The sequence below is a fragment of the Corvus moneduloides genome, chromosome 1 (assembly GCF_009650955.1).
Source record: "Corvus moneduloides isolate bCorMon1 chromosome 1, bCorMon1.pri, whole genome shotgun sequence".
NCBI classification, from domain to species: Eukaryota; Metazoa; Chordata; class Aves; order Passeriformes; family Corvidae; genus Corvus; species Corvus moneduloides.
In genome coordinates this window covers 70,814,455-70,838,234 of record NC_045476.1, presented here as the reverse complement: position 1 = coordinate 70,838,234, position 23,780 = coordinate 70,814,455, and the positions used below count along the sequence as shown (strand labels likewise).

The 23,780-nt window shown below is 39.7% G+C and overlaps 2 protein-coding genes across 6 annotated transcripts; one reads left to right on the top strand and one right to left on the bottom strand.

Moving 5' to 3' along the window:
- Positions 1-537: 537 nt before the first annotated feature.
- PAK1IP1 (PAK1 interacting protein 1) lies at positions 538-10,292 on the bottom strand. The gene is made up of 10 exons (XM_032115152.1): positions 9,951-10,292; positions 8,425-8,587; positions 5,706-5,826; positions 5,541-5,615; positions 4,813-4,865; positions 4,238-4,383; positions 4,049-4,146; positions 3,226-3,325; positions 1,903-2,029; positions 538-1,283 (listed from the first exon to the last, which is right to left on the bottom strand). Exons 1-10 carry the CDS (start codon positions 10,011-10,013, stop codon positions 1,123-1,125), a joined length of 1,107 nt encoding a protein of 368 aa, XP_031971043.1. The 5' UTR covers positions 10,014-10,292; the 3' UTR covers positions 538-1,122.
- Positions 9,607-23,108, top strand: LOC116446782 (tRNA selenocysteine 1-associated protein 1-like). 5 transcript variants are annotated; one of them, XM_032115172.1, is made up of 11 exons: positions 10,229-10,282; positions 11,127-11,279; positions 12,686-12,766; positions 13,778-13,854; positions 13,954-14,087; positions 14,662-14,793; positions 15,730-15,849; positions 17,962-18,157; positions 18,846-18,891; positions 19,454-19,622; positions 22,796-23,108. In XM_032115172.1, the coding sequence occupies exons 4-10, from the start codon at positions 13,825-13,827 to the stop codon at positions 19,588-19,590; spliced, it is 795 nt and encodes a 264-aa protein (XP_031971063.1). In that variant the 5' UTR covers positions 10,229-10,282; positions 11,127-11,279; positions 12,686-12,766; positions 13,778-13,824; the 3' UTR covers positions 19,591-19,622; positions 22,796-23,108. The 5 variants fall into 5 exon arrangements, with proteins under 5 accessions (XP_031971055.1, XP_031971063.1, XP_031971071.1 ...); XM_032115164.1 differs by lacking the exon at positions 10,229-10,282 and adding an exon at positions 9,607-9,730 and having other exon boundaries at positions 19,454-23,104; XM_032115180.1 differs by lacking the exon at positions 13,778-13,854 and having other exon boundaries at positions 19,454-23,104.
- The last annotated feature ends 672 nt before the right edge of the window (positions 23,109-23,780 follow it).

Genomic DNA, 23,780 nt, shown 5'->3' with positions numbered 1-23,780 from the left:
CTTCAGATTTGGCTCAATCTTTTTTCTGGTTTTCTCTACTTTTTCTCTTGCTACACAAATAAGGAGGAACAGATGAAGTGAATCAGAATAAAACAGAATTCCAACTACTCTTTGAAAACAGAAATAGTAATGACTACTCCAGTAGTGCAGAAAACAACATTAACATGCCTTACACCTTAAAATAAAGAAAGGAAACATTTAGTACAGCTCTTTGACCTTGTTCTCACCAGCTCAACTTTGTTTTTCCCACTGCATATTTGTAATAAGGCTTAGGATAAACTCCTGTTCCCACTGACTGAGAAGGTCAGGAATTCACTTTTTGTTTAAGTGCAAACAAACAGATAGGTGACATTTATCAGCGTGGCAAACATTTCAAATGTTATATAATTCTTTTTTAACAACATGGCTCAGATCAAGGACTTGGAAAAAATACAATGGAAAGGGGGAAGAAAAGGTAAAACCTTATCGATATAAACTCTTTCACCTAAAATTATGTATCATATTCCGAACAAAATGTTTCAGTCATGTGAACAGTGGTGCAAAGACTTTTAAAAAACTTAAATATATTTGAGTATGAACACAGTAAAAAAGCCAAACACTGTGCTTTTAAAGTCCATATATAAGTCCACATCAAGAACTAGAAATTACAGTTTTCCCTGAGTGTATGAATGGAATGTGATCATTTTAAGTAATTTTAACATGTTCTTTCTTACAGTAGGAAAAGAAATGCAGAACAAAGACAGATCATACCTTGAGTCAAATGAACAGTGACATTTTCAACACTGAGAAAATGTACGTTTTTAATATGCATTTAAGTGAGACAAAAATGTAACTGAGATGCAGCTGTTTTTATTATTTTAGCTGTCTTTTTCAGAGCCAGTTAAAAAGTGTATGGTATTGTAAGTATAAAAATATAAACATTACATATTATGAATTTATTTTTGCTTTGTTCACTTACAGAAAGTTCCCAGAATGATCAGTCAATTTATTAGGGTAAAAACACTAGTTGCTTTTAAACAACACATCAGGTCAGAGGTATATGTCCTGTTAGGGTTTACATTCTTATAAAAACTAGGGCAACACCAGCATTTACTTTTTATACAGGAGAGAAAGTAGCTGCCTTCATGCCGAGCTATTCTGTTTCTTTTTCTTCTTTTGCACTGGAGCTTCCAACTTTTGTTTCCTTGGAATAATTTTTCTCTTTCTTTTTGCTGCTTTAACCCGTCCACTAGTCCAAAAATCTTTGTTTCTCCTGGCTGTTGATGATTTTTCATCTTCTGTTTCTGAAAAAAAGCAAGGAATTATTCACATTGAACTTTATGTCTGGTCTTTGTAGTCTAAATGACACAGAGACTTATTTGTAGCTCATTTAAAAAAAGGTTATAAATAGCTTTTTATTTTACAGTGGAAAGTGCCATTTATGCTAGTTTTGCCTGTGAAATTAAGATCTATAAAGATCAAGTATGTAAACAGATTACAATGCAGGAAAAACAACAGCAGAAAACCCAAACAGATCTGAGATAAACTTTGTAAGTTTGCTCAGCTACAATAGCCTCAGACCTAATTTCGTTTATAGGAAGACAAGACATGCAGTTCTATCAACTGTTTATTTTCTTATCTGTCTCAAAAGCTTTGCAGTGGCTTCCTCAGTATGTTACTCCAGTAAACAGAAAGAAAACTTTAATAAAAGTGAAAAGAGGCTTATGTTCTCTTCTCTCCCACAAACATACGGGCTTGAGACACTATCAGATCGGTAAGTGTACCTGTATCACTTGCCAGTGTCATATCCCCATTTCTTCAAAATACCAGAATGTTTTCCAATGGATATAGTAGAAACCTCCCACTTGGTGTATTCCACTTCACAGTCACATTAACAATTCAAAACATGAACACTTTTGTTACCTTGAGATGATGTTGCAGTTTTATCAGAATTTTCTTTCATTTCTGAAGCTCGGTCAAGCCATACTGCAAGACATGTCAGCCTAGCTTTGGTATTGACTTCACACAGTAAAGATGGCCCATCTTTAATCTGAAGAAAACATAAAAGAGTATTATTTAAACCTTATTTTATTTCTGTTTAAATTTACTGTATTTGAAGTCAGAAAGCATCTTACTGCCCACCTTCACTTCATTGATAGGCAACTGTATCACTCAGCTCTTGGAATACAAATATTCTATTACAGATATCATGGGAAAAAGTGTCACAAACACATGTGCAATGTTAACAGCATCAACCCACTGGAAACTACTGTATTAGAATATTCCACCCCTCAGAGCTGCACAGAGCAGCCCACACAGTGATACAAAACTTTGCCTGCAAGGAAAGGAAATCTCATATTTGTCAAAATAAATACAATGTTACACAGAAAGGTAAAGAGTTCCCCAATCACTCTGTCAATTCTGTACAAGGAGAACAGAAATGTAAGGTGTAGGGAAAAGAGGGAGATCACTCCTGCACTTACAAGTATAAAAATAATCAGAGTGGATGACATTAAAAACATGCAAATTCAGATATGAAGAGTATATAAGTTGAGAAATAATTATTTGAACTATCCAAGATGCTTATCATAAAATATAGTAGATCCTTTGTAACTAGGCAATAAATTATAAAAATCTATTTCTGATTTTAAGAGGAGACATTAAACAAAAGAAACTTTAAAGATAAGACATGATTCCTTGTTGAACTGTGTTACTCAGAACTGTTTGAAAATACAGGAAATACAAGTACCCAGTACATTAATGTATTTGAATTTTTCCAAAGGATAAGTTCCTCCCCTTACATGAACAACCATCTTCCCCCACCCAAACCACAGACTTCGTGTTTTTAAGAGTAGCAACAGTCATCCACATTACAAAACCTCACAGCAGTCCTGAACTAATTAGATAGTCATAACATACATAACTGATTAGATAGTCATAAGCCTGGCTAAGTCTGATGGGAAGCATGACTTTACATAAAATGGAGATGAGATCTCATAATATCATCATACTTTATAGTTTGTTTAAAAAAAGAAAAGTACAAAGATAAAAAAATATACAAGTGCATAAATATATGTGCTTACACATAAATCTCCACTGAATGTAACATGGAAGAAGATCAAGACATTCACATTTCAAGTAAAATTTCCTCAGTCATTTATAATTAACTCTTACAACAGAACTGTCTGCAAATTTTGGTTCTCTGATACTTTTCTTAAATGTAGGAAAGCAGTTTAATACACCAACCTTATCAAGATCCAGATTCCACATTTTAATGTAACCGTCACTGGATGCAGTAACAATAACATGCTGTCCTTCTCTTTCAAAACTATAAATATCTTTTATTCTGTAAAAAGTAATACATTTTTATATTACACTTCAGAACAGTAAGCTGAGAGAAATTAAAGATGAATAGGCAACAGTCTAAAAAATGAGTTTGAACAGAAAACCCCGAAGTGACAAGCAGGACCTTGGAACAGTGATCAGCTTTGAGTGCTGTCACTTATATTAGAAACATTTGCTACAATGTTTTATATTGGAAACATTTGTTCTTTACAAGGACAGCAGTAATACACTGAAACATTTGCTCAGAACTCTTCAATACTTTAAAGCATATACTATTAGACACATCAGTGACATTACTGCTAATGCTTTTGTGTTTTGATGAATTCAAAGCAACATTCGGACAAATATTTGGTATTCAAAAACAGAGAATACGTGATTACACTCCTATTGTTTGAACTGAAAACTGGTTTGTTTTTTTGAAGCATTCTAAAGAGTCAGAGTCAAAAAAGACTGGTTAGACACACACACACAAACACACACACACACAGATTTAGAACAGTAATAGTCTTAATTCTGTACCCTGTTGTTTTTGTAGCATGCATGGACAGCACAGTACTTGTGCTCATACTAAAAGCAAACAAGTCTGTTTGGAATTTAGCACATAAATAAATTCACTTTCTATACTAAAACAAAAGCAAAATATGCTGAACATTACAAGCCATTGAACTTCAGAGAGGACTCAGCATTGCCATAAATATTTAAATAGTAAACAAATATAGAATACCTGTTTTCATGAGCTTTGAATTCACACAGGCATTTTTGAGAGTCACAGCTGTAGAACCTAATCATTTCATCATCTCCAGCTATGGCAAGGATAGAATCCTTGGAATGGGGAAAAAAGAAATGCAAGTGTGATTAATTTCATGTGTTTCAAACCAGTTAATTTCCCAATACCTCTCATTTTTGTACTTACTGTAATAAATCTAAGTGAAGAAATCCTCTTCTCTGTTGTAATGGTGCCAGTGATTGAAGCTGTGTCAAGTCTGTAGATATCCACTTTGTTTGTTATCACAGTCACATACTTCTCTCCATCAGGGGACCATTTAATTATGTGTGCATCTGTATACATTGATACAGAGAATCTAAAAGTAAGAATCTTTAGAAGCTGCTAGACACTGTTTTCTACCTAGATTTACGAAAATATTCAGTGAAAAATCAAATAAACTAGAATAAACAGCTATACTCTTAAATGTTTATTTCTGATTATCAGAATAGTGTAAAGAAAAACAAACTAAAACACATTTATTTAAATGTCCTGATCTCAAATTTCAAGGGGGAAAAGTATTTACTTTAGTGGTTCTATGTTTTCCTTTTGCTAAGTGATTATTATTAAGGACATAAGCTTACAGATGCTTGCCTGCATGTGTAAAAAAGATATTATGTAAGTTTGCAATTAACGGACTCGATTAATTAAGTCAACTTTTCTTTACACGAAAAATAAAACTATCAAATTCCACTTAATTAGCGGATTTAAATTGATAAACTCACTTTGCTTCAGGTTTTTGATAAAGGCTGATCGTCCTTCAACAAGATTCCAAGTTCTGAAAGACAACAACAGGTAATGTGCATTCTGGTTAAAAACAGCACAGCAAAACTGAAGTACAATCTGCTGACATGAGGCACCCAAAGGAAGCTTTTAAGCCTCTCTATGCATTTTTCTGCTTTCTTAATGTAAGAGAAAATGATGAGTTCATATATATTGCTTGCACGCTATAATGTTGAACTTGTGTTATTTATTTTCTAAACCACCATTTGCAATACTGAGCCCAAAGGAGCCAAATAGCAATTTGTGCTGTTGAAAAAGAATTTCATATGTCTAAAACATGTATCTACAGCAACATGGAAACCCTCCAAGTGAAAAATCACACTAAACAAAACCTGGCATTTTTCAAAAGTTTAAGCAAATTGTGTTCCAAAATGCAAACATATTTATACATTTACAAGCGATTTGTGAAGAGTCAGAGTTCACAAGAAGAAGGTATGAACAGCAGAAACTGCTCTTAAGAGACTTTAAAATATTGCTGGCACTTAGAACTTCAAAAGACAACCAATGGATCTTTGAACCATTTGATAACAAATATATTTTACCAGTGTTGCATGGCCTAGTCCCAACACAGAATTGTTGCTTATAACACTGATTAACAGTTACTGAATTAAGATTCTCAGCATTCCTTCATCAGTTTTGACTCACCTTAATGTTTTATCTGTTCACTCACCTTAATGTTTTATCTGTTCCGACTGACAAAGCTAATTTCCCAGAAGGATGAATAGAAAGAGATGCCACATGTCCTCTGATAAAAACAAAACATTAGTCACATCTATTATTTACAAGGAAAACAGACATGAAAACGTACATGAATATGAAGATTTAAGCAACTCACTTATGTGCCTTAATGGATTTCAGGCATTCCCATCTCTTTGTGTTCCAGATACAAATGAGTCCATCTTCCGCCCCACTCAGTAGATGTGCAGTACCATAGAACTCCAAACAAGTTATTGTGCCTAGAAATACAATTAACAATGTTGTACACACCGAACAGTTATCGCACAAATTAACAGAGAATGTACAACTTAACAGAAAAACTTCTTCCATCATGGCATGCCAGCTACTACCCTAACCTTGGGAAAATCTAAACTATTTCCTAAGTATTTCTTAAAAAAACCCTCAAACTTTCTTGCTGTATTCGATAGTCTGATGTGCTCTATCAGCCACCCTTTACCCACACATCTGAACTCCATCTGGTCTGTTTTCTGACACAGCAGTACTCAAACACTGTGGCAGAGATGACAGAGAGCTCTTATCAGTGATAGGAATGCTCCCACATCACAGCCCTGCTCCTGACACACAGCTGAATTTACTGCACATGCTACTTTCCCATAATCACCAGATTTATCATATGTCAGTTAAATGCAGCTACCATGCTCAGTCTAACTCCTGGATCTTTTTGGTTAATCAATGCTAAGCTACAAACAGATTTATTTGGACAGCCATTAACTGATGACTGTACCAATGATATAGAAAAAGGGTGCACCCTTAGCAAGTTTGCAGATGACGCCAACCTCTGTAAGTGGTGAGGGACGGGATGCCATCCAAAGGGACTTGGACAAGTTCAAGTAGTGGGCCATGGGAACCTTGAAGTTCCACAAAGCACAGTGCAAACTGGTATCAGCACAGGCTGGGGGATGGACAGATTGAGGGCAGCTCTGCCAAGAGGGACTTAGGCTTGCTGATGGATGAGAGGCTGGACATGACCCAGCAATGTGCACTTCCAGCCTAGAAAGCCAAATGTGTCCTGGGCTGCATCAAAGGCAGCGTGGGCAGCAGGGCAAGGGAGGGGAATCTGCCCCTCTACTCTGCTCTGGTGAGACCCCACCTGGAACACTGCATCCAGCTCCAACAGGTCCCCAACATAAGAATGACGTGGACCTGTTGAAGCATGAACAAAGAAGGGCCATAAAGATGACCAGAGAGATGGAACACCTCTCCTATGAGGAAAGGCTGAAAGAATTGGGATTGTTCAGCTGGGAGAAGGCCACAGGAAGACCTTAGTGTGGCCTTCCAGTACTTGAAGGGGGATTGTAAGAAAGATAGGGACAAGCTTTTTAGCAGGGTCTGTTGTGATAGGACAAGGGGTAATGGTTTTAGATTGTCGCTGTTGCACCAAGAAACTGCCAGAATCATGATATAAGTCCAAGGAGAAAATAGAATTATTTTATTAAATACAAGCTAGGTTTTATATCTTTGTACGTAAGAGAGCATGATATGATTGGTCGCTTGACCAGCCACCCACTAGGGGGATTGGCTGAGGTTCTCTAACACCCATTCAAAATATTTTCTCTAGTGAACCGTAACAAAATCATGCAGGTGCAAGATAGAGTGTAGATACAAAAATGCTGCTAGCAAGGATTTTCTTGCTATTTTCTAAGTCCGTGAGAGACTTTTCTCTCTCACAGAAGAGGTAGCAGAGTTATGTAAACAACGAAACACCTGCAGCCTTGAAAAGTCTTGCTTATAGTATAGTAGAAAAATATTTTGACAATGGATGTTTTAGGATTTTAGCCAATCACCCCAAGGGGTGGCTGATCCTTTGTCCAATTAGACTATGAAGAAAAAAGTCTATAAAAGAGTTTGTAAAATAATTAAATAAATCAATCTTGCTGCACAATTCCTGCCTGCTGGATCTTCTCTCCTCCTCCTCCCTACGGCTGCGGGACACAGTGATATACCCTAGGACTGCGGTAATAATAGAGAGTTAGTTTACAAAACCATCAGCAGCTGTTTCTCAGCTAGCAGTATGAGAAAGAAAACCTTCCCAAAATGCAAAGACAGCTGGAAAATTCCTCTGCTCCTGCTTTTTATCATCCACATTAGATTAAAGAGGGTCAGTTAAGATTAGATGTAAGGAAGAAGTGTTTTTACAAGGACAGCAGTGATACACTGAAACAGTTGCCCAGAAAGGTGGTTGATACTCTGTCCTTGGAAACATTCAGGGCCAGATTGGATGGGGCTTTGTGTAACCTGATCTGATTGAAGATGTCCGTGCTCACTCAGTGGGGTTGGACAAGATGACCTTTAAAAGGTGCTTTCCAACCCAAACTATTTTGTGACTTTAACATGTACTTTGCAGTTGTAATTCAGGCAGCACATACAGGGGGAAATGTACCAGGTTAACTCATCTGGCAGCAGCAGCCTGCTCTCACATGCAAACTCTCTCTTTTGTGTGGCTCATGTACACTTGTGACAGGACAAGGACAATGGGAAAGAAAGTAGCTGGGAGTAGGCATGGTCTTGATAAACTGTCCTGATAGAAGAAAAATGGCACAAAAGCCATTTGTGGGTCATAACTTCTTAACCAGATAAAACTATAAATAATTGAAATCAGCAGCAATATTTTTTGGCTAATACCAAAATAATTTCTTTTACTTTTATGCTCAAAAGCTTACCTTGTTTGTATCATCACACCATCCTGGCTGCAACAGCACCACTATTACAGTCTTATTAGAAAAAAAAAAAAATCAGTTTTCTTCTTCTGGCAAGGACTGGTTTTTCAGCTACAATTTTTTGTCATTAATGTTTTTTACAAAGAAAAGCTCCCTTACCATTGTGCTGTAGCAGCGCCCCATGTTCTATCTTCTTTTTCATGTCATAGATTTGGATTGTCTCATCTCTGCTCCCAGTGACCACATATCTGTTATTCACTGCTACTGCTGACAATGAGGCAGAGTGGGCATGATGTGTAAAATCAGGGACGACTGTCCAGGACTGTAAATGAAACGCAAAACAAACAGGTCTTTCTCAAGCTTACCATAGTAAGCTTCCACTTCATTGTCCTGTAATTTTATTTTTTAAAAGCAAAACCTGAAAAAGTATATGTGTAAAAATCAGAATCACAGAATCAATTAGGTTGGAAAAGACCTCTGAGATCATCATGTCCAACCTACAACTGAACACCACCTTGTCAACCAGACCATGGCACTGAGTGCCACATCAAGTCTTTCCTTAAACACCTCCAGGTACAGTGACTTCACCACCTCCCTGGGCAGCCCATTTCAATGTGTAATCATCCTTTCTGTGAAGAAATTCTTCCTAATGTCCAACCTAAACCTCCCCTAGCACAGCATGAGACCATGTCATCTTGCCCTGTTGCTTGCTGACTGGGAGAAGAGGCCAACCCTCACCTGGCTTCACCCTCTTTTCAGGCAGCTGTAGAGAGTGGTAAGGTCCACCCTAAGCCTCCTTTTCTCCAGACTAAACACCCCCAGCTCCCTCAGTCACTCCTCACAGGACTTCCGTTCCAGACCCTTCAGCAGTTGCATTGCCTTTCTCTGGACCTGCTCCAGCATCTCAATGTCTTTTTTGAATTGAGGGGCCCAGAACTGAACACAGCACTCGAGGTGTGGCCTCCTCAGTGCTGAGTACAGGGGGAGGAATTATATCTAGATATAAGCATAATGGGATCTTATTAAGTTAATGTGTTGTTAGGAGATTAGTCAAAAGGATTTAAGCGTGCAAACCTCCCCTTGTAATCAGTGCTGTGCTTAGACGAAGCTGTCTGTGAAAAAGTGTCTGCACAGGAATAAATCCCAAGGGCAAGAGAGGAGGATTCTCTCGTTTTCCATCACGGCAGGAGACACGCCTTCCACCTGGCCCCAGCCCCCCGACCACGTTCTATCCATCCCCCGCGCAGCTCTCCATCCTCAGCGCCGCGTCGGGAGGAGCGACCTCGCACCGCAGCCCCGCACGCCCTCGTGGCTGCCCAGAGGCTCCGCAGCTCCCGGGAGCCCTTCGGGACAGCGAGGGGGCCGAGCCTGGCGGCAGAAGCTGCGGGAGAGGCCGCCCCGCCCCCGCAACGCGCTTTAAGAGCCCCGGCGGCGCCCGGAACCGCGGCTACGGGCGGGCGAGACGGTGAGTGCCGGGGCGCGCCGGGCATTTCCCTCACACGCTTCCATGGAGGTGTTCAAGGCCGGGCTGGATAGGGCTCTGAACACGCTGGTCTCGTGGAAGGTGTCCCTGCCCATGGAAGGGGGTTGGAACTATATGGCCTCTAAGCTCCCTTCCAACCCAAACCGTTCTGTGATTCTATGCTTCTCCGCTCCCTCCTCCCTACTCCCCCCATTCCCGTTACCTGGCCGGGCCGCGTGGCGAACCCCAGCAGCACCTGTTCGTAGCACCCCGCCACCAGCTCCATCCGCCACCGCACGGCGCCGCCCCGGGGCTCCTGCCGGCTCTTCCGCCCGTCCGCCGCGCTGCCTGCGCCGCTCCGCGCTGGCCCCGCGTGTGGCGCCCGGCAGCGCCCGTTCCCTGCGGGTGAGGAGAATCCTGTGGGAGCCGCCGCGGAGCGGGAAGCGCCGGAGGGAGCGACGAGGGCTCAGGCTGCGCGCGGGGCAGCCCGCGCAGGGGGGGCCTCGTGGGGCGGAAGCGGCGCTGGCGGTGATGGCGGCGGGGCGGCCGAGAGGCGTTAGTGCCGGGATCGCGAGGGAGGGGGGGAAGCGGTGGCCGGGATCGGGGCCTGCCAGCGGGGGAAAGGGGCGCGAACCTATATATTGGGAGCGGGGTGGGGTGGGATAGGCTGGGGTGTTCGAGCCGTTCCCTTCCCGCGGGGCCCCCGCCTCCCTCAGGGCACGCGGGGCGGGGAGGCCCCGGCGGCGCTTGGGCCGAGGCCCCAGGGAACCAGCCCCGGGCCCCGCCGACTTTTATTGCTATTTCGTCGGGTCCTTTTATATTTTTTTATTACTTAATTTTTTTCTCGCGTAGTACAATAAGCGGGAAGCGCGGCCCCGGCGCCAGTGTGGCTGCTTGCGGAGGGCCGCGGCCGGGCGGGGCGCACTTGTGGTCGGGCTCATCCGTCGTGCCGAGTGGCTCGGTTAAAGAAATGCGTCACGGCTCGGGCCTGGGCTCGGCCAGGGTCACCGCGCCGGCCCCAAGAGCTCTGGGCGACTCCCTCATCCCGGTGCCCTGACCCAGCGCCTCGTGTGAGCGAAATTAGTGCTGAAGGGGAAGGGGGGTTGCTCGCTGCCTGGGTGAGCGGTGTTTGCACGGCCGATTCAGGCCGTGAACAGCTTTGCCCACCTTTTTGCCCGTGTAAACGAAATAATGCAAAAAACGTGGAATAAAATTAAAAGGTGCTATGATGTGTGTGTAATCCAATTAAGGATGTGTTTGAATTCTGGAGGTTGAAGCTGCCTCATTGCTTTAAATGAAAGCTAGCTGTGACTGTAGATACAGTTAACGCAAATGTAAAAAAATGTATTATCTTAATACATGCTGTTTTAATTGTTTTTAAAATGTTTTTGTTTTGTAGTGAAAAGGTCAAGATCGGACAGGGAGGCATACGAAACCAGTTTTGCATAAACGTCGGTGATAACTGACCGAGAAGCAGTTGCATCACTTGCCTCCTGACAGCCTATTGCAACGAGACTGCCATCTTCCCTTGGGTCTGCACGAGGGAGAAGTGGTAAGTTTAAAAGAAGTTACTGTGAATTCAAAAATCAGTATTGCGGTGTTGAAAGCATGGAAGAATTTATGGTTCCTTTTGTTAAAAACGAATGTTAGAGGAATGTTGTTACATGGATGTTTGCGTTATTATTGACAACTTTTAACAGGAAAAAGTTGCTGCTGATAATTTTTATAATGAATACAATTTTTTTCAGTAAGCTCATTCTCAGTTTAGCATATGCTAACCTTACAAGTATATGCCTGTATTTTAAGGGCTTGTTTGTACTTGGCTCTTTTCTTGGCTTCAGAATGGCTGTGGGGATGAAGTCCATAGTTACTCTGAATAGCACCATGCATGGATGCTGTAATTATGGTTTATGGCTATCCTGTGTCAAGTTAGTGTAATCCATTTCAGAAGTAGTGCTCTGAACTGCTCTGTTCTGCAGCCGAGCCTTTAAGGTAGTGTAGATGCTCTGTGTTTATTGCATTATGTGGCTGTGGATTTGATCAGCCAAGATGTAAAACATTACATAAATTCTTGCATAGAAATGGGAATTAGAACTTCAGCAATCAAGTATCTGCATAGAAGGAGTAACACCAGATATAAAAAAATCAGTAGTGGTGAAGGAACACTTGTGTGTGAAAGTAAATGCAGAATATTTTGCAAATCAAACTGGTTTTTGCACTGATTTATATTTGTTGGATGACTAGGGGAAAAAGCCTAAAGAAAGGATATCAGAATCAACAAAGATATGTACCTCTTTAGGAAAGTGTGTCCACTGGTTTAGTGATGGCAGTAAAAGGTTATTTGCTGTTGCTAACTTGATGGTAATGAGTGAAACATATATGTGGAAAAGGCAAGAGAGGGAGGAGAAAAGGTGCAGAGAAAGATCATGTTTGCTTGTATTGTGCCTTCATTCTGCTTTTATTTCTATTTTTTAGCACATGGGAAGTACCACTGCTTGTTTTCAGCTGCATAGTTTGTGGTACAAGTAAATTTAAATTTGGCTAAAAGGGGAAGAAGCCAGGGGGATTGTACAAAACATACTGAAGCATGTATCTTTTGCCTTGTTTTTAACTATTTTAGAATCTTCTGAATTACTGGATTATTATATGTAGGTATTTCAGAATTAAGGGTAAAGTATAGGAGACTTAAAAGATCTCTAAAATTTTCTAGTGCTTTGAATGGTGGGAAGACTTCGTTCTCTGTTACAGTTTAGGACAGTGAAGATGACATCTAATCATAATCCCATTGGCCATATATCCTTTTTATTTCCATTGTTTTAGCAGTGACAAGTCAGAACTTAATTTCTAAAGCTCTGAATTAATAACATTAGAGCATATGGTGGGGTGAACATATTTGGAAGTGATTAATCTTGAGGATAAAATCCTTCATCTTCTTTTTCTCCCCCACATTTTTTTCAGCTGAAGGAGTGCAATAAACTGAACCTGTGCAGTCATACTGTTTGAGAAAGAGAGAAGACAGTTTGAACCATGGCAAGCCAGGTAAGATGATTTAGTCAGAAATACAGGCTTGCAGTGCCTAAATGGATTCCAGAACCATACTCCGAATTCCTAATAAATGTGAAGCTGAAATAGCTAGCTTGCTCTGAGTTCGGTGTTCTTTTAGTCCTATGATTGTTCCGGCAATGCAATTGCTGGCTGTCCTCAGGACACTTAATTGTGTCAACTCAAGCAGGTTGGGGGTTATTACATTAAGCTTTGCAGTTTGCATTATTTGAGCGTGAGTTCTTCTGAAGGACCTTGCGCATAACATTCTGTATAAGGTACATGTGGAGATCTTATAGAGGAAGAACATTAAAGCCTGCGTAAGTAAATGCTGTGGAACATCATTCTTATTTTTGGAAGACCTTGTTCTTCAGAATCTTAAGTGAAGGAGGCAACCTGTGTTAATATGGCTGTTTCCCCATCTCTTTTGTGTAGTTGCCCCACTCACTTCCTTTTTGAACTGTGGTTTTTGGGGTTTTAGGGGGTTTTTAGGTTTTTTCTTTTTTTTTTTTTTTTTTTTTTTTTCCCAAGAGGCACTTTTTATGCCTCTTTCTTCCTGGCCTTGCGTCTGGGTTCGAGTTTTCCCTCAGCCAAGCTAGTGCCTGTTTCTGGTCTGCTTTCTCCTTACGTTCCATTAATCGGCCTCTTGTCATTGTTCCTGGCCTGGGAGAGTGACTCACTGCTGGGTATTGAGGAGAGGTATCTCACAGAAGAAGAATTCCTAGGAGAGGGGAGATAGGGACAGTGGACATCCCTTCTAGGCAAGAGTGACAGTTTTCCTGCCTCTTCATCACTCAGATTGTGCTGCGGCAGGGCTTTTTGCATCCTGGAGCTCAAGTGGAACACAGTCCAGTCCTGAAGCTAATTAACATTTAGGATTGGCCAGCATCAAAGGGCTATCTGGTTTTTCCCTAATTCCCAGAGGAAGCTGTCAATCCTTTAGCCAGCTTGACAAGTCAGGGGAATATGGCTGTTCATACAATCCTTTGGCTCTGTTATTTTTGCCAGGCGTTTTCCCCAGAGGCTGCTTTCCCTCATGGGAGGCGGAGGGAGAAATGGGACCCCAGGCTTCTTTCAAGGGCAAGGTGAATATGGGGAAATCACCTGTGGTGATGGGGAGTGGGAGGGAGGAATGTAAATGAGGCTAAATACTATAAAGGCGATTTTTTTTTTTCTCCCTACAGGACTTGATGGCAAAAAAAAGAGAATGTCTCCAGGCCTACAGCTGGTGGAGAACACCACAGAAGAAACGGAAGAAAAAGAACAAAATAAAACCAGGAAGAATAGAGTTTGTCCCTAGTAGTACTAATACAACCAGGTAAAGACCTTTACAAAGGAGAAGCTCTGACCCCTTACCTGTTCAAATTGCTAATGACTAGTGAGTGCCATCAATTATTTTAAAAATCCTGGAATGGCACAACTGGTGCCTATACACTAAGTATTGCTTATGGAATTTTATTGCCATTTGAACAATGAAGATTTTTTCCTAGTTTGTCTCATAATTGCTTGAGATGTGGTGTCAAAATAGTCTTAGCTCTTTTGAATTATGGCTGTAACTTAATATTTTTTCTTGGTATTTTTGAGTGCCCTGCCCTTCAGACAACAAATGAGACCTTTTAAAACCAACTTTTAAAAAGATTCTTTAATAAATTTGGGTCTTTGTTCAAATGCTTGCAAAAGTGGTAGAATGGACTCAGAAACTGAGAACTTGCTGGAGTGGTGGCACTGTGGTTCTGTACGCTGCTCAGCAGAGTTTTGCAGTTAATGCTCTCTTCATATTTAGTCTCCTTATTTGTCCAGTAATAACTACTTGCTTGTATGTTAGGTACTTTAATACTGAAATGAACTGTGTTATTCTTGAACTTAACGATGGTTCTCTTACCTTTTTATAGACCGGATTATTCGATATTTGTTGGGGAGCTGACTCCAGAAGTAGATGATTTTCAGCTCTATGACTATTTCCTAAAGAGGTACCCCTCATGTATTGACTGCAAAATAGCAACAGACCTGCTGGGATATTCCAGGTAATGCCTGTGAAAATGTGTTTATGCTGACAGTATGTTTGTTGCTCTGAGTAATACATAGGAACTAGCATTTGAACTAGTTTTGAATTCTCTTCAGCGGCAGGAAGAGAGATTAGTCTCTGGCATTTTTTAACAGCATAGATCCTTGTGGTTCTAGAACTTTATGGTTAGTTCTAGCAGTTAATGTGATTTAAGTTAATGTGTTAAGCTTCAATTTAGCTGAATGCATATCTGCATGAAAGCAGTTAGATGGTGGGAGAAGGGAGAGCTCTGTGTGGACATCTGTGCTGCTGTGCTTACCTACAGCAGTGTATCCTCTTAGTCATCTGCAGTACTGAGGACAAAATAATTCCCTTTTTACATGTGGAAGAAAAGTGTAAGGCCTAGCAAATCTTATGGGGTTGGGAGATGGAACTTCTAATATTAGTAAATAAAGCTTAGTAGAAGTTGCACTGGCCAGGCAGTGAGTGAAGCAGGGATGAGTGAGTTTGCTGTTCAGAAAACACTGTCTGTAATGGACTAGTTCCAGAAACTTTAAAAAAAAAAAAAAAAAAAAAGGAAATCTGAGACAGCAAATTTAAAAAGAATGCTAGAGCTGTAGAGCAGTAGGAATGGGTTAATACTGATACATTAACTGCTGTAAGTGCAGAAATATGGAATCTGGTTACTTACACAGATAGCAGTTAACATGTATTGTTTTGCTGGCTTTCAGCAAGTTGTGTTTTAATGCTATGAACAAAGCTCTTTGCTTCTGGCCCAAGTCTTTAATTTTGTGAAAGCATCTTCTGTGCATGTGCACATGCCAGAGGGGTTGCTTAGGTAGTAGAAGCTATAGTAGCTACTATTTTCTGTTTTTGTGAAGACAGAAGTTGAATTCATTAGCTTTATAACTGTTATGAATACTAGAATTTGTTTTCTCCCTTTTGAAAATTGTAGAGGGTATGCCTTTGTCAGATTTGGTGAGCAAGGTGATCAGATGAGGGCACTGCAAGACTGCCAGAATGCACCAGGTCTGGGGGGAAAACGAATCCGGCTGAGCATAGGAATTTCTAAAAGGTAACAAATGAGTTGTGCATTGATACATTCTAAATTATCACATTGGTAATTCTAAATAATTGGGTTCTTTTAGCTCTGCCTTTGTAAAGACTGTGGCCCTTGCTGTAATGGCTGTACACTCTGCAAAACCAAAATCAAGGAAGCATATGTTTTGACTGCCTGGATTCATCAACCTCTTTAAAGATTGCTGAGGAAATACAACTCTTAAGTCTAGCCAGACTGTATAAGTTAGGCTTAGCTGCTGTTGTGACCAGCCTTAATGCTCACAGTAGTGAAGCTGAATGCATTTTTAAGTATTTCATGTTTGAGCCTGAAGAAGGTAGAAGGGACAACAAGTGTTTGTTTTTATGCTAGGAAGCTTTTCTTCTAGGCCTTTCCCCTTGGCTTAGACAAGGTAGCACAGTGTTGGTTTTAAAGTAGGCTGGCAGAAGAAGGGTATCTTTAGTGGAAAGACACAAGAGTCTGGAGGGGAAGAATCCAAAGGAGATGTTGCTTGAACGGTTTGTTTAGAATACTACTCTTTGCTTCTCAAGTGATTGAGGCAGCAGGAAATTTAAAATTGATTGGGTTTGAGAGGGGTTTTTTTCTGCCAGCTCAGTTCTCTCAGTCAGTTATTGAAGACAATCTAGTTAGAGACTTGATACCAAATTTGATAAACTTTGATCCAGAATACAGACAAAAATAGAACTTTTTATAAAACAATTTCAGTATATATTCATGAGGTTAGCTTGTGTGTTCTGTTAAAAGGCTAAAAATAACAGCTCCTGCCTCTCTTTCCTGGATAATTTTGCCAATGTTGCCACACTGCTTTGGAACAGGAATGCTCTTACCCAAGAGAGCACTGTCCAGATTTGCTTTGACTAACTTGCTTTGAAAATGAGGTTTCAAAGAAAGTTTTCCTCACTTCTGCCATCCAGAAGAATGTCAGCAGTATTTTTAGATTTTTCTTTCTACAGAGATGGATATAGGAGAGAAGTTGGAAGCAGAAGACTGAGACATTATGAAATAATTTGTTTACTACAGTAGTAAGACAATAAAATACCTATTTATTAGAATGTATGTGTAGCTTCACAGTAATGAAGCAAAAATATAATGTGGGCATTGAAATACACACCACTAATCTATACCTGTTTCTGGATGGCTGAGTACTGTGCTCTCACAGGATCCAAATATCCAGCCATCAGAATAGTTTGTCATTAAGTCACTTACACTGGAAACAATTTCTGAGCTCTTTCAGTTTGTGTTCTTGGCAAAAAGCCCCAATCTGAATTTTCTGTAGCAAAGTGCTACAGAAAATTAGCTTGTATGTATGTAATCAGTGAGGAAATTCCTAAGCATAGGAGATTTCTTGGAATGTGCAGCTGATTTATCCCAATCTTTTTCATGTAGTATATCTCTGTTTTAGTATAGGTTATTCTTGTTCAGTGATACTTGTCATTAGCCACCTTGAAGTTGTCCCTGGGAGAAATCTGCTCAGGAGAGGGAAAGCAGTGAAAACTAATCACGTGGCCCTTTGGTCTTAAGAACTAATGAGTTTTGTAATTTTTCTGCTGCTTTGGCTTTGTTCTGGATAGTGACTTCACCTGACAGCTATGCTTTGGCAACTGTTCATGGACCAAAAATTGAGAAAGTGAAGGTAGACATGGTAAATTGACAGGCAGTGTCAGATGCTCCTCTGAAACAGATAATCAGCCTTTACCCCTTGTTTCTGAAAATAACAAGATTTAATATTAACAAAACATTAAAAAAGATGGAAGGGCTAATTAAATGTTTAAAGCATCTTTTAAAACACCTGTGCTTGGTAAAGGTCTCTGATCTTGATAAATCATTTTTATCAGCAGCTTGCTTATACAGATACCAAAAGTACTCAAACTGAATATAGATACATTTCTCTTGAGTTCGTTCACAGAAATAATTACTCCTGGCATTGGTGAAGGTGAGAGCATTTGCTTCTGTATAAACATGAGGTATTGTGCTGTGATTTAAAACTTATACAAGGAAGCTTTTCTCAATAGTTGCCTATTTGGAAGTGTAAAATTGTTTAACTTCAACATGGGGTTTACAGTTTTTTGTTCTCAAACTCTTAACTGTGTATAACTTCTCATGTTTCAGACTGAAAGCAGAATTCCAGCGGTACCAGTCATACAACTATAATGATTATTATCAAGATTATCAGAACTACTATTCACAGTGGAATTATGATCCTTATGCTGACTACAACTACAGCTCCTATACTCCCTATGATAGCATGCAAGCTGTCGGAGACTGCTCTTTAGGAGATGCAGTTATGGCTCCAGCTGTTTTTGAGGTAAAAATAAAACAGTTAATGTAAAAAAAAAAAAACCAAATAGCAAGTTGTGTGGGTTGTGTAAATCAGAGCAGAGAAGTCCTAAAGGTGAAATCATGCAGTCGGATAAGTGTGAAGGTTATATTCAGCATTTTGGATTTAAGTGCTTTAGTGCATCTGTAGAATTAGATATGTATACAGTAATATTTGTTCATGTATATCAAATAACAGTTCTGACAGCAAAATTTTTTAGTCTTTCTCTCATCCTGTTCTTCTGATGTGCTTTGCTTTAAGCAAAATAAAGAATTGTTGTAAGATGATCATATCTAGGTCAGCAAGTTGATCAATTACAACTTCCAGAAGTGCCTTCCAAGCAGAACTATACTATGGTTTTCTTAAAAAAACCCCAACCAAACAACAAAAAAACCCACCAAAACAAAAAAAAAGCCACACCCCAAAAAACCCCAAACAACAAAAAAACCCTACCTAAACAAACTAACAAACCAAACAAAAAGAAAACCCCTAAAACGAAACCATTAAAAAGCAACAAACATCCCACAAAAAACACTTCCCCAACAAAACATCACCTGCTCCTGCTTATTTTATAGTTGTGGGAGGAGGGGATGTTTTGGGAGCATAAAATTACTTTGGATTTGTGATGCTTTCTGAAACTGACTGTGATTAAACACTTTTTTTTTTTTTTTTTTAGGAAGCTTCAGCTATGACTGAAATCAATGATGACCTAATAACTGAAGGTAATGATAATTCTATCACTGCAGCTTGAATTTAGCTGTGCTTCTGCCCTTTAACAGTACAAGCCAGTGACTACTGGATAAAGAATGGGTTATAGCTAAGATGAGGTAGGATTTTAAAGCTAATAGTATACACCATGTCAAGTAGAATGGCACATTATCAACAACACTTTGCAGTAGGCTTCTTTCCTTTGCCTTCATTCTTCCAAAATGATCTACTGGAGAATTTACTGTATCTTTGTATTGATTCTGCTAAGATTGTTACATGTTAAACTCATTAGTAGAGGTATCTTGTAATAGTGTTCAGAAATTTTAATTATCCCTAAGTCTCTGCTTCATGTGGAAATACCAGTATAGTCCTAGCATTTGAATACACTAATTCCAAAAGAAACTGGACTTGTTAGCTTTGTTGAAATTGGCAAATAAACATCTTACTAGATGTATTATTAAGTCTGTTAAGTCATTACATTTACCTGAAGTACACTTTGTTAGGCATTTACTTCAGGTTTTTATGTGCAAACCTCCTGAGTTCTGACACTTGTACTTACCAGGCCTTTATTTTCAGATCCGCAGCTGTACTTGGATGTTGATGAAATGAACAGACAATTTATGGAGACAAGTGAAGAACTCTATGATGCCCTCATGAATTGTCACTGGCAACCTCTGGATACGGTCACTTCTGACATCCCCTCTGCTATTTAAGTGTCTTATATAGCATGACCGTTAAGACCAAGGTGCTAAAATTACATTTCTTCTACATTACTCTAGATCATAAGTTTTAAAGCACAATGATAGGTTGGGGTTTTTTTGCTATGCTTTTGGCAGTTTCTGTAATCTTTCTTTGTTTTGTTTTATTCATCACTTGGAGCATCTTGAAATCATGTAAATATTCTAGAAATGTAAAGAGTTCAGTGGGGTCTAAAGATAGACTTGCCTGTGTAAATAAAATTTTGTTTCTGCAAACTGGCCAGCAAGGGATTTTACTTACAGATGCGAAACACCTTCTCTTCTGGCTTGTGGAATTTAGCAGGAGGCAGTAGGGGTATTTCACCTGTCTTTGGTATGGGCATCAGCACTAGCAAGAACTAGCTCTCACACACTTCCAAGATACCTAGGCAATCTTTTACAAGCTCCTAACATGCTTTATCTGTACAGTTTTAACATACAGAAGGGCAAACTTTGAGCTGCCATAGCTGCAAACATTCCAAAGACTAAGGATGATACCTACTGATAGTTTTATTTTTGCCCTTCTTGTTAGTCTTCTCAACTGATGCTTTACAGCAAAGAAAGTGTTGTAATATAATACATGTTCTTATACGTAAAAATCCTTGGAGAAAACCCTGTGATATAAAGGAGGAAGAAAAACCTATCTGGAATTAAAGTGTCCTGGTATACTCTTCAACTAACTTGCACCCTATCCTAAACATCTGTTATTTGTTCAGTCTCCATGCTCAGATGTTTCATAGTGATGAGGTTTATAACATTTTAGTAGGATGACAGTTTCCAGTATTTAAGTCAAAAGTGGTTAGGGGAGATGGCAATGAAGAAAGCTACGCTTTGATAGCAACTTCTGAGTGGCTTTCCTCTAAACTGTTCTTATCTGAAAGCGTATAAAATATTTTCCAGTCATAGAGACAGCTTAAGCTCCTGTTACTATTTACTGTACACAATAAAATAAATTCAGGCTGGAAACAAAAGAATGTTTTTTGAAGAGAAAAAGGTAGAAATTATCATATAGCTAATACATGTGAAAGCTACTAAAGCTACTTGAGGCACTTTGGTACTGCCATGTGTGTTTTGGGGGCAGTCTAAACCATAATTGCTAGGCTGGCAGATAGGAGTAAGTTCTTTTTTTTTTCCTTTAATGACTTAATTACATTAAAGTGGTGGTCATAACCTATATGCTGTTCTTAAATGTGAAACTAATACCTGCATTGCAGAGTGATGACTTGGCAGAGCAGGTCCCTTCTGCCTGCTCACCAGAATCTCCTCTTTTCACAGTTTAATTTCAGCTAGGATTTTTTTTTTTTTTGTGGAGTCCTGTCCATGAAATACAGATGCTCTGAACTAGAAAGGTCTTTTGGTGTGCTATAGGAACTTCATTTTCCTGGATTTTGTGCACTGCATATGTAGAAGGAGAGAAAACAAAACCCCCTCATTTAGGCACGGAATTTCTATCATAGTCTTAGCAACTGTTTCTCTGCTTTGGAGAGAACTAGTTGCAAAGTGGCTGAAAACTGAGATTTTGTAGGTGAATGTTTCCTTGGTGGGAACTGGTCAGTCTTCAGAAGGTGATAGAAGGGAGATTATTAATGGGAATGTGACAGAAAATGGACTAAATGAAGCAAAGAGAATCTGGATGGGAAAGGGAATTAGTTGTGTGCCTGTATAGAATTGTTTCAGGGGATTGCAGAAGGGAGGAAACTCAAGATAGTAGATGCAGGATGCTTGAATTTGGATGTGGGGGTGCTAAACTTTCAAAACCATGCTGGATTTGATTTCACTTCAGTTGTGGTGCACAGCTGTGATGCCTGAGCTTGGTAGTACAAATCAGTTGCTAGGCAAAGGATTTTGTATCTAGCAAGCACCATCATCACAAGATGCAAGATTATAACCCAGGCACAGACCTGGAAGCTTCCTGCTTTGAAGTGCATATCCTGCTTTGCATAGCATTACCTAACACCATACTTAAGCTGCAGCAAGTAATTTGTGGAAACCTTTTACTGTGTTATTAGATGCTAAGGGTGTGTTATTGGCTTGATAAAAATACTATGGAGTATCTGCTGATTTTTGCCTTTTGGGAGGTTGATCCATGTGTGAACTATGTAATGAGGAGCCCATGTAGCTGTGTGATTTCACTTAGATCAGCACTGTATTACCCAGCACATAAACCTCAGAGTCTGTAGTTGTCATATTTATGCAGATTTTACGTGTTAGCAAGGTCTCCACACTCTGCATTAGACACTGTTTTCAGACATGCATGCACCTTCTGTTCTGGCCTGTAAAGTACCTGTATAGTGAAAATACTGTTTATGTAATGCAGTTAAAGAGGTTGGTTGGGCCATTAGTTCTGCAAACCTGAGAAATGTTGGGGAATATATTTTCTTCCAGTCAGCATAGAAAAAAAGTGAGGTGAAGAAGGGAGTCTGCTGATTGCAGCCCGTGTGATACGGCTTTAAATAGCGCTCTGACTTTGTTTTCTGTCTCCTGAGCCTTTCTAGTCCATCCTGCTTTCAGTTAGGAGTGCATATATGGGATCAAGATACTGTGTGCAGTGCACATTCTTTACTGTAAAGACACACTGAAAAAACTTTGGTGTAAGCACAAATTTGGGGAAAAAGTGAGTGCATCAGAACTGCTGGCATTCATTGCTGAGACTTTTAACTGAGGAAACTTCCAGCGCTGGTCCAACTACCACCTGCATTAGCGAGCTTCCACAAAGACCTGAACATGTACGTCATACAGATGCCTGCTCTCAGTTCTACAGAGAGCTGATTGCAGTAGAAACATGAAAAAAAAGTATTGGGAGCAATGTTTTCAACACCATGCTATTTCTCTTTGTCTGGTTGTGTTTTGTCTGTTTTACCCAGCTGAAATGTTGTGGGGTTTTTTAAAGTCTGATGAAGGGGTTTTTTTGAAGACTATCTAGTGTTGGTTTTAGAAACTCTTCATTGTACCTAGCTGTGATAGATAGTGCCTTTACCTAAAACCCACTAATTTCTTGAAGAAGAGTAATGTTTTTGTTTTCCACTTCTCTGAACAGAAAAGCTTTAGTACCATGGTTTGAGGGGCTAATGATCCTGCGGTCAGTGAACAGGGAGAAAGAAACAGGCTAAAAAATGGTGAAGACTGAAAAGGGTTCAAAAAGGTTGAATGGTACTTAAGCCATGAATGTTTCTTTTTGCAGGGATGCTCTTGGACCAACAGCTTCTTTCTAGCGCTACCTCAAAGTAACTTGCAGATATAACTCACAGGGAAGATTGATCAAATGGTGATGATCACTATCATTCTGCTGGAGATATATATATATTTGCCTTTTGTTTCGTCTCATTTTTAATGACATTTATTTAACTTCAGTGACTCATGTCAATAGATGTTGTTTGACTACATCAACAAGTATTTCTGAGTCATGAGTTTCATTAAAGGCATGTCCACCATATGGAAATTGTTCTAAATAAGTAAAATAAGTGAATAAAGCAGCACTTGAATTTACAGAGCAAGTGTAGTGTAGCTGCATTTGACACGTACGTGGAAGAAAAAATTTCGTTTACAGCTTACCTTAATATTCTTAGCATGCATAAAGAGGGAAGCTTGTTTTAAAATTGTCCAGCTCCTACATGACCAGCACAGGAGTGATTTTAGTCAGTTCCCCACACAGGTACCATTTTAGAAGCCAGCATTTTTACTAATGAGTGTCTGTTACCAACGGGCACAGTTTACATCCCTGTGTAAATCTAGCTCTTCCAATAATGGAAACACATTATGCTACCCTCCCTTTCCCTCCCCTAAGTTGAAAGCTAGCATGCTAATTGATTCCTGGACAAAATGAGTTACAAATCCAGGCTGAAATACTGGGTTTTGTGTTTTGATAATTACATTGACGTAGATCTTGATGTGCACAGTGTAGAAGCAGACCATCATCCTAAAACTAGTCAGCAGCTGTAGCCTACCAGCCATTTACACAAGATGAGGTGGTTCTTGCAGGTGAATTCAAACATACATGTTCCAGGATAGGGATCATCTATCACTGCAAATCATCCCACTGCATGTAAAATTGTATTTACAATTGTGGGGCAGGAGAGTAAGAGTGTAGTTTATGAGGAGAAATACCTGGAAAGTAATTCCACTCTGCTGGGAATTGGGTAATGGTTATCTAATGTAGATAATGAAAA

Excerpts from the sequence above, each read along its gene's own strand:
- PAK1IP1 (XM_032115152.1), bottom strand. The coding sequence starts at position 10,013 with ATGGAGCTGGTGGCGGGGTGCTACGAACAGGTGCTGCTGGGGTTCGCC. Across the intron at positions 3,326-4,048 it reads TTCAAAGCTCATGAAAACAG|AATAAAAGATATTTATAGTT; the intron begins GTATTCTATATT and ends TACTTTTTACAG. Across the intron at positions 1,284-1,902 it reads AACTGCAACATCATCTCAAG|AAACAGAAGATGAAAAATCA; the intron begins GTAACAAAAGTG and ends GCTTTTTTTCAG.
- LOC116446782 (XM_032115172.1), top strand. The coding sequence starts at position 13,825 with ATGGGACCCCAGGCTTCTTTCAAGGGCAAG. Across the intron at positions 15,850-17,961 it reads AGCATAGGAATTTCTAAAAG|ACTGAAAGCAGAATTCCAGC; the intron begins GTAACAAATGAG and ends CTCATGTTTCAG. Across the intron at positions 18,158-18,845 it reads TGGCTCCAGCTGTTTTTGAG|GAAGCTTCAGCTATGACTGA; the intron begins GTAAAAATAAAA and ends TTTTTTTTTTAG.